Genomic DNA, 9,963 nt, shown 5'->3' with positions numbered 1-9,963 from the left:
TGCTATCCCTCCCCTCCCCCGACTAGCCGCTTCCCAGCCTAGCTTGGTTGGTGATGGTAAAATTCACTGCCCAGCACCAGTAAAAACACCCAACAAACACGGTCTGTGGTTTCAGAACCATGGCGGCGGGGGAGGGGGGTGTGCGTAGGAAGGGATGTTAGGGACAGGTCAGGAAATAAATGAATGCACCATAAGCTGCTTCTTCCTCTTTTCCTTTCTTTTCTTTCTTTTTTTTTTTCCCCCCGAAAGAAAAAAGCCCACTGGAATTGTCTAAACTGCAATGTAATCTCTTGCTCATTTAAAAGATCTCATTTTCTAATCATGTGCTTTGAGACATTTAATACTATTTCAATTATGCAGAGGAAATAATATAATTCCTTTATTTGAAAAATGATACTGAACCTCAGAGATCAGTTAAATCTACTGCTGGAATGGGGATTCTTTTTAAACTGTGTTGTTCCCTCTCTTCAAACAGCTGTAGCTGTACACAGATGGAAAAACATTTGGTCAGAAAGCAGCAAATTAGTGTTTTTCAGGACAGAATTCAGCTCCCGCAGCTCCTGCATCTCTCCGTTCAGCTAGATTTTATTTCTTCTTTGCGTTGACATTTTTGCAGACCCAGTTCATGCCGTCCTTAGAGGGAAATGAGCAGAGAAAGGCAGTGTTAGTTGTAAGAAAGGCACCACACACTCAAGCTGGGGTGGGGAGTGGGGGGCCCCTGGGTCCTCTCACCCCAACCCTGAGCTCCAGGGAGTTTGCTTGGCCCAGGGGCCCACCTGGGTGACCAGGGACAGTGGCCTCCTGGGGAGGAGAAAGGGGGCCTCTGAGAGCACAGGAAGAAGATGGGAGGGGGAGTGCCCAGTGTGTGAACTTGAGATGGGTCCTCAGGAACTCCCTCTGAAAAAATAAACACATCTGCCTGGATCCAAGGCCTGACTGAAGAGCTATCGGAGATTCCAGCCATTTTTGGCTTTTTCTAAAAGCTGACCTTTGCCAGGGCATTAAATTCAATAAGCCACCCTTCTGGTGCCCCAGTGTGTTTACAGTGTGACAGTGTACACTTGGGTTAAATTAAATTTTTTCGGAAAAACAAACCAACTGTAGTGTGTGTTACTAGACACACACTGGGGCAATGTGCCTTATTTCTCTTCGTGCAGCACTACACACAGGTTTCGAAGGGCTGGCCTGATTCTTGTAGCTTTAAGCACTACCAAGCAGAGGGACTGGGGAGAAGGTTTCCTTAAAGGCACAGTGACCTTGAAAGTGTCCTCTCTTAGAAGGCTGGAGAGGGACGGGGGTAAAAAATCACACAATGCCTACAGCCACCTGGCAGGCAGCATGCTTTCTCATGGATGCCAGGCCTGGCAGCGATGACCTCCTTTTCAACCCCCTCTGGAGCCATCCCTGAATGCTCTCCCTTTCCCCAGAGCCTCTCCAACCTTCAGGGGTGTGCGGACTTCCCTTGGAAGCCCAGAACAAAATCAAAGGAGGCTCCTGCAGCCAATCCCTTTCCTCTGCATCTGTGACACCTACTCCCTGAGGTCCCAGCTGCATTTGCCCATCTCGGGCATACACGACATGCAGAGCCCGCATTTCCTGTGACCATGGAGCTAGGAGTTGAACCTGAACAGCTGAGACAGCTTAAAGTAATAAATATCAGCTGACACCCTCGGCCATTCGGAGCATTAATCCCGTAAACAATACATCACTGCAAAACAACCAGCAGGCATCCTATCTCCTGGCTAATCTGACCATAACCTGAATTTACAGTGATTAAAACTCTGCCAGTTGCCATCAGAGCACTTGGGCAGGAGAACCAGATAATCCATTGGCTGTCCCAGGGCAGACCTTAGGGCGTCTGCCAAGATGTGGCTGGCCACCGCCCAAAGCCCAAAGGTGGACAGCACCTGGCAACAGTGGGGGCAACGGTAGGAGGATGCCGAGGTGGGAGAAAGGTGGACTCCCAATGCGTCTTCAGTTACAACTGGGTCAGCTACTTACTGTGAAAAGCGGAGGCCAATTTGAAGACCATTTTATGAAAAGGATTAATTTAAAGAGAAGCATGTTTAATTTTAGTAGCTAATTGGTTTCCAGGAAAAAAAAATGATCACCTGCCAGGAGACAAAAAAGATTTTACAAATAAAAGAGGGATGAAGGAGATAACCATCTTCCCTTTGCCTTCGAAGCTGAACAGCTCAGCACTTGTGCAGCCCTTTCCACCTTCAGGAACCCGGACAAACACTATCCAAGGTGTGCACCTCGGTATTTTCTCCTCTAAAGAGACTTGCAGATTTTATCAAATCGTCCACTCAGAGAAATCGAGAACTGTGTTCCCACACTACACGAATGGCAATTTTTCCTCTTGGTTTGTGGCTGATTATTGCGGGGGGGGGTTCTTTTATTATATGTTACTGAACATGAATGCAGTCAAGAGATAGGAAAAATATTTACTCAGCTGCAGGAACCCAAAGCAGCATGTGGAGGGGAGGGGCAGCTTCTTCCTGGGTATCTGTGATGGGGGTGGAGGGGATTTAAACCATCGAGCCCTGCTGCGAGGCAGTGTCTTCCAGATGTGAGCAAGGGCCGGGGGTGGCAAAGCCCTTCCCGCCACAGTCTGGCCAACAGAGGGCGCTCAGAGGTCAGTCCCCACCAGCTGACCTGCCGGGCCCTGGGTCTCCGCAGCTGCCAACTGTAACCTGAAGGAGTGTGGGAGGCCCGGGGAGATTAACAGGGCCCGAGGCCTGTGGCTGCGCTGGTTCTCGGAGGCTGCCCTGGTCCGAAGTGTCTGGAGGTTGGGGAGTGGTCCCTTTCCTGTCATTACCCCGAGAACCCGAGCTGGAGGTAAGAGGTGTCGGGGAGGCCGTAGTTACTGGGGATGAGGCCTCTTGAGTCAAAGCAGGGACAAGCTGGGCCATGTTGCCCCCTGGGAAGGAAGGACAGTGGTGGTGTCCGGGAGCCCTGCGATGGGGGCCGGGTCGGACTGGCCTGAGGTTGTGTTTAAAGAACCTAGTGTGGTATCTGGGAGCCAGGCCTAGGGCAGACACTGAACTTGTATCTTTGAATTTTTTTTTTTTTTAAGATTTTATTTATTTATTTGACAGACAGAGATTACAAGTAGGCAGAGAGGCAGGCAGAGAGAGAGGTGGAGGCAGGCTCCCTGCGGAGCAGAGAGCCCGATGTGGGGCTCGATCCCAGGACTCTGAGATCATGACCTGAGCTGAAGGCAGAGGCTTTAACCCACTGAGCCACCCAGGTGCCCCTGAACTTGTATCTTTGAAATGAATCCTCGTAACAGCGCTGTGGAGTAGGTACTGTTATACCATCCACAGTCCGGAGGAGGAAGTGGGGACACAGAATCATGGGAGGCAGCGGCAGGCCATGAACGTGGCCACGGCTCCCGCACCTGTGCTCTTCAGCCAGCGCCCCAGCTTGGTGAACACATGGCCCGAGACAAGGCGGGCATTGCCCTGCGGCTGGGAAAGGAAGCAATCCTGCTCTGTCCCCACCGGCTTCTTCTGATACGGGGCCAGAACCCCCAGCCAGGCACCCTGCACGGCTGTGCGGCCGCTTGGAAGGTCTCAGAGGCTGTTTTGGTTACTTAGCTCTCAAGATTCCCGGGCTGCAGGTGGAAGCCTGCACATGTCCCTTGCTGCGAGATCCCCGCAGATGACTGTCTGCCAGACCACCGCCTGCAGGGGCCGCGCCCCTTGGAGAAACAGACGAGGGACCCTCCACTCCGCAAGTTCACCAGTGTGCCCCATGGCCCTTGCCTGAATTTGGCAAGGCCTTGTTTTTTTTAAAACAGATGACTGAGGAAAGGTGACTGTCTACCTGAAGTAGGTTACTGCTGTTTCTGCCTCCAGAGAAGGAAATGAACTCATAGGTTTGTTTAGTGGTTGAACCTTTATTGTTAAAAACTCATTTGACCAAATTTCTGCACATTTGATCTTTGTCCTGGGATGACCATCTTAGGGCAGGTGCAGTCCTCCCCTGCACCCCCTCCTGATCAACCTTGCTGAAACCCAATTTGAATTGATTAGCTTCAATTCAATAATAGAGACTAAAGAGAGTCCTTGAACCTCAAATACTGAGCTTTGTTTAGTATCATGGCAAAAGGAAAAAAATCTTACATTTTACTATGTCCTGATATTATTCCCTATGATAAACCCTGGGAAAAATACAAGGCTGCCCCTAACCATATGGCTGGAAATGTAGGAGTCCCGTCCAAGACTGAAGGTCCAATGCCCCTTTCTTTTTTTAACTGTATTTGTGAGAAAGAGAGCATGCGCGTGCACAAGCGGGGGCGGGTGGCGGTGGTTTCCGGGCAGCAAAGGGAGAGGGAGAAGCAGGCTCCCCACTGAGCAAGGAGCCCAATGCAGGGCTCCATCCCGGGATCCTGACCTGAGCTGAAGGCAGACACTTAACCGTCTGAGCCACCCAGGTGCCCCACAATGCCCCTTTCTATGGGAAGAGCGGCTTCTGACTGCACTGCTCCTTTGAACTTGGTCTTTCTACCATGCATCCATCACTGTGGATGGTTGGAAGGAAGAAGCAGTAGCCATGGTTGGGCAGGCCTGGTTTTAAATGCCACGAGGACCACATGGTCACATGAGTAATTGCTTTAAGATGACGAGGTGCTCAGACCCCTGCTGAGCATCACAGCCTATCCCATCATGCCACGGGGCTTCCAGGGTCAAGGAGCAGCTGGAGGCAGTGGACGTAAAATACTGCTCACTATTAATACTTTTTTTCTGGTGACAAAGGTACTGCACCAGAGAGGTAGCAAAATCACATGTTCTGAATTTGCTTTCTTAGTCTACAGAGAGGTTTGAAAATTTAAAAATAACCCTGAGGTCTGACTTGTAGATAAGCAGTTCCATGTACACTGGAGTCAAAAATAACTGACGTCAGGCTTTAGAAAGAAGTGGTGAATGTCGTTTTTTAAAATATTGAAATCCTGTTGGCTTATTAAGGGCAAAGTCCCCTAGATCAAGGTTAAAAGAAACAAAACCCAAAAACTTGGCTAGTGACTGTTTAGTGGCCATGTGCAAAGCGCTCGTGGGGCTCAGGTTACTGGGGGTCCTTTCTGCGTCGGTGAGATGACTGAGCCGGCTTACTCCTGTTTGGAGCAGGAAGATGGGGAATGTGGGAGAGATGTGGGAGAGAAGGTGAGCATCAGGTGGAGGGTACAGAGAGTAATCCATAGGGAAACCTGCGCTCTGAGCTACTGGTGTGGGCTTGTGATGACTGAGGCTAGAGGCCAGGCCGAAAGTGCCGATCTCTGCTTTGAAGGGAAATTCTAATCCAGTATAATTTTAATTAAACACATGGGCATTGTAGAGAGGGAATATCCACAGCCACCTGAAACTGTGAGAGCACAGGAGAGCCGTGCTAAGGGGTTTCAGTTCGGGTTTGTAAGTGGAAGAGGGATCAATTCCTCTATCTTTCTCTGGCTCTGAGCCAGATGCTTTGTTCATCATTTTCTCTACACGAAGGGGAAAGAAGAGCGTTCTGGAGTTACATGCTATGCACTGGGGCAGGGCCGAGCCCCAAGAGGCCGGAGGGCGGCTGCCCCTATGTCTGGAAGGCAGTTTAGCCGAGGGGTCTGCAGATTTCCCCAGATGTATTTCAGTTTCTCCTCTCTGCATTCAGCTACTTGACGTAACTGGGTCTTTTCTGATCACTCCTCTGGACGATGGGCCTCTCAGCAGGACAGAGTTTCCAAGACTGGTGTCTCCTCCAGTTTTTAGTGCCATTTACCTGAGCTCTGCTCTTGACAGTTTCCTATGAAAACCTGCTTCAATCACATATGGCTGGCCTCCTCCTCACCATCAATCAGCCAAACAAAGACCTGTTCTGAACTCTTACGAAGCCCTCAGAAGCCCTCTTCCACACCCAGAGCAGGGGCTGTTGAACCACATGGACCGCACATACTTATTTGCCTTCAGAAGAGCCGGGAGAACAAGAACCTCAGATCATTGCCCAAAATCACAAACTTCCATAATCTGAAATCCTGTGTTGCAGCTACTTCGCTAAGGAGAAGCGACGCATGTGCCCTCTCAGTCCAGAGGGTTTGGCACACCATCGCGCGGACCTGTGGCCACTGCTCCGCTCACCTACCCGACAGTGCCACTTACTGGTCTGAGACACGTCTCACAGATGCATTTAGATGGAACACATACACCCAAACACAATGCAAACAGGACACTGTCTCTGAACACCTGACACTGTAACAGAAATCCCAGGTCTTTTTTAAAAACCTTGGTACATTTTCTTTCAGGCTCATTAGAGCTGTGGGGCCAGATGTTACCTGACCCATTTAATGTCTGATCATCTTGGGAGGGTCTCCCATTACTGACCAGCATTCAGGGGGTGGTGGGTGGAAGAGTGGGAGGGTAGAGTGGGAGGATGAAATAGGGATAAGGGAATTCTAGTAATTATTACACAGTATCCATGCCTGAAAGTAATCTTATGGACATTTTTCGAGTGACGTCTTTCATTCCGAGGAATAGCTAAAGCCTTAATTAATCTGAGTCATTAAAGGCCTACACTTGAACTAAGCAATGCAGGAAAAGAATTCCAAGTAAGTGACTCTTTTTAAAGTGAAAGTAAGAAACTGGCTGAGTGGGCAGGACCTCAGGTCAGAGGCATTACCTGAGGGATGGACATGGTCAATCAGTGCCTCACAGTGAAAAAAGCATTTCCACAGAAAACTCGCCGACCTTTCTCCCGTCCCCAAAGGTTACCATTAAAGGACAATAGACGGCAGATTCCCTTCTTAATTAACATTTTTATTAAATAACCCATTTCAAATAATGGTTAAATTCTCTAAATTTATATCATTCTATTAACCATAATCTAATCTCATTAACCTTGAAATCCCAGTCTTAACTACCCAATTCTATACACCATGGTACTATCTACTAAACTAATTAAGTGACCTTCAAACTATTTCTCCTCCATATAAAATCGTTATTTTTCTTGTTCACAGTTCTTTGTTGTATCTCTCTTGATATCATTTCCTGTGAACCTGGTTGCTGAAGGCCCCTGATCTGAGAAGAACTTTCTGCACAAAATCAAACCACACATGACATCTCACTTGATTCAAACTGGTTGATTTTAAAGCCCTCCCTTGCCAACCCCCACCCTCCGTCTGAGAGCTCACTGCCTCTTTTTTGGCATAAAGGGAACTCCACTTCCATGGTGGGTGACACAGCCAAGAACACAGATCTCTCCACCCTCCTACTCTCTGCCAGACTGGAGTGGGGCAGTGGGGCCTGCACTCGGGGCAGACAATAAGCAGTGCTCCCTCCCAATCTCCAGGCTCCTCTGAAGAAGCACCCTTGACTTGAATGCCAACACTGTAAATGCTGATTCTAGATAACTCTAGCCCTCCTTTTGACATCCCTAAGGCTGGCTGAAGAAAACAAGAGCCTCACTGTTAATTTCAGCTTTGCTTTTTCTTCCTTTCAACACTCTGGCCCAGTGAAGAAGATTACAGAGCTGTCAAGTCCCTTTTTCTCAGGATTATGCATAAAACACGTATTTTCTCTAGTACTACCTTTGGAGTCTGCAACTCAAGACATTTTCTACTTCGCTTTTTAAAAAAAATTTTTAAGTTATCTACACCCAACATGGGGCTCAAACTCACAACCCCAAGATCAAGAGTCCCACACGCTACCAACTGAGCCACCCAGGCACCCCTGGTCTCTACTTTCTGTGTTTGTGTTCTAAACCATTCAGAGAGGCAGAATCCTCTTCCTGAGGTAGTTTGTACGAACACAAGAAAGCTATTATCCTTTCCTGGGCCGCCTCCTCACCAAAATAACCTCAGGCCTCATGAATACCATTTTATGCACGATCCAGGGAACTGCCTTGGGCAAAACTTGGGTTTCTTTTTTTAAGTGAGAAGCTAAATAAAAAGATGAGAGTTTACCTATCAAAAACATGCTGGGCTGTAGTATACTCGTTGGACTAGCTTGTAAAGTAAGCTGAAAAATGCAGTTAATTTGAAACCTGGTAGAAATATAATCACATATGTGACTGCAATTTTAGAGAGGAGGCTTGAGAAGAAAAAAACTACTCGTGTGATCAGATCCTTTGTCGAGTGGGATTAGGGGAGAGAGGAAAGAACTTTTCAGTTTTTAGTTTTATATACTTGTACATGATTCACAGTGAGAGTACATTACTTTTATAGCCAGAGTCTAGGACGGAAGGAAATACGAAGTCTGAACGGCTGACCCTTCCCGAACCTAAACCTCACAGAGACCCACAAAGCTCTGGCATCTGTTCTGGGGACGCAGCCGAGCACCTCTCTGGCTACCTGACAGCCACCACAACGCACACACGTGCACGGAGAGCTTCTGAGGGTGCAGGTACTGAGGAGCCTGGAGGAGGAGGCGCGGCCAGCGCGGACTGCTGGGCCCTCGGATCTAGAGGCCAAGCACAGAAGCAGGCTCCAGCTGTTTGTGTAACAAAAAGAAAAAAGCCAAAGCAGCAAACAGATGGAACAACTGAGATAATTCTTGGAAGTGATTATTTGATTGAGATAAAAGCAGTCAGGCAGTTTTAAGACCAATCAATGTCAAATGTCTTAGGAGAGAGGGACGAAGAGCATTAGAAGGGAAATGGAAAGAGGCTGCAGGATAAAAATGGAGAAGCAAATCGCCGGAACCAAGTTGAGAGACAAGCAAACTGGCCATGTGGTTCTGACACCCGTCATATGGCAGTGGGGGGAAGACTCCGTTCCTTCAGATGTTGCTAATCCCCCCCCAGCACCCTGGAGCAGGACTGTCTGCTTCTCGAAGCACCGGGCCACTTCCCTGGCAGGTACACCAGATGTTTAAATTGAGGCATGTCGGCATGCTGGGGCTCCAGAATAAAGAAGTAGCCCTACGTGTCAGCTGGTTCGAGGCTGCTTGGCGGGAAGCATCAGAGCTGAAATGGTTTCTCATTCTTTGAGGATGCAGGCTCTCAGGTAGCTGGGATACAACCATTTTCTGCCCTAAATTAATATCAAATGAGGGGGGAGACTGTTCCTCTGGTTTATAGTTCCTTGGTATAAAGCATGGGGCTTTCTGTCAGCAGAAGCCTCCCGGTGGGAAACCAACATGAAGTAGCAGGAAAGAGACACCAGCCCTGAGGGCAGGGGAGTTAGCCAAGAGAAAAATCAAAACACTTCTAGGATAACTGGTGTGCACGACTGTTGACAGCCGTTACCTTGGGAGCACAAGCACTTAGCATCCATAATATTAGATACAACACAAAACCCCCAACCCAGTCATCAAAGAATCCTAGTTAGAAAGCATCTTCGAAGGTCTTCTGTTGTGACCTCCTACCCAGGGGGGTAGTTTGTCCCTCGCGTGGGGTGGTTCATCAGTGGCTTTCCTGGAATAGTTAATGATTATCAGATTGGTTGCTAAGTAAAAAAGAACCAAACTCCTCCATGCCTTTCACATCCTGGAGCCGTTTGTCTGCCAATCAAAGGCTACTGGTTTCATATATTTTTCTATCTAGCTCAGCTCAACCAAGGAGACAGACTACGTTGGTTGGGTGCCATATTGCCAGGTAACCAAGCCTTCTGGTAATCTCACCTGAACGCCCTCTCCCGTGAGAGCTGAGCAGGACTGGATCTGCCAGACGCGGTCGCGGATGGTGTGCAGGTTTAGTCCTTCTGCAATTTCAGAGGCAGGGGCTGCCGTGAGCAAATCCTGCTTGTTAGCAAAGATGAGCACTGGCACACAACTTAGCTTTTCTTCCTCCAGTAATTCAGCTAGTTCCTGGATCATTTCGGGAATGGATGGGAAGGGAAGGATGAAATCTATGATATTTAACCATGTACTTCCAACTAGAAAAACACAGAAGTGTTAAGCTGATCAACTAGCAACTTCTAAGGGCAATGGTTCTCAAACTTGAGCCTGGGGAAGAATTCCCTGGCAGATTCCTGGGCCTACCCTAGAGATG

At 48.5% G+C, this 9,963-nt stretch overlaps 1 protein-coding gene across 1 annotated transcript in view; it reads right to left on the bottom strand.

The window, feature by feature from the left end:
* Positions 1 to 352: 352 nt before the first annotated feature.
* The window catches only part of ARL3 (ADP ribosylation factor like GTPase 3), a 34,787-nt gene continuing 25,176 nt past the window's right edge, over positions 353 to 9,963 (bottom strand). Inside the window, exons 5-6 of the mRNA XM_032881270.1 lie at positions 9,594 to 9,779; positions 353 to 633 (exon numbers count right to left, since the gene is read on the bottom strand). Of these exons, the coding sequence (XP_032737161.1) occupies positions 586 to 633; positions 9,594 to 9,779 (234 nt within the window). The 3' untranslated portion in view covers positions 353 to 585. The remainder of the gene's footprint in view (positions 634 to 9,593; positions 9,780 to 9,963) is intronic.

This window comes from Lontra canadensis, unplaced genomic scaffold, assembly GCF_010015895.1.
Source record: "Lontra canadensis isolate GAN:19392208 unplaced genomic scaffold, GSC_riverotter_1.0 scaffold3, whole genome shotgun sequence".
Taxonomy (NCBI): domain Eukaryota; kingdom Metazoa; phylum Chordata; class Mammalia; order Carnivora; family Mustelidae; genus Lontra; species Lontra canadensis.
The sequence above is the reverse complement of the archived record's forward strand: the minus strand, read 5'-3'. Positions and strand labels throughout refer to the sequence as shown.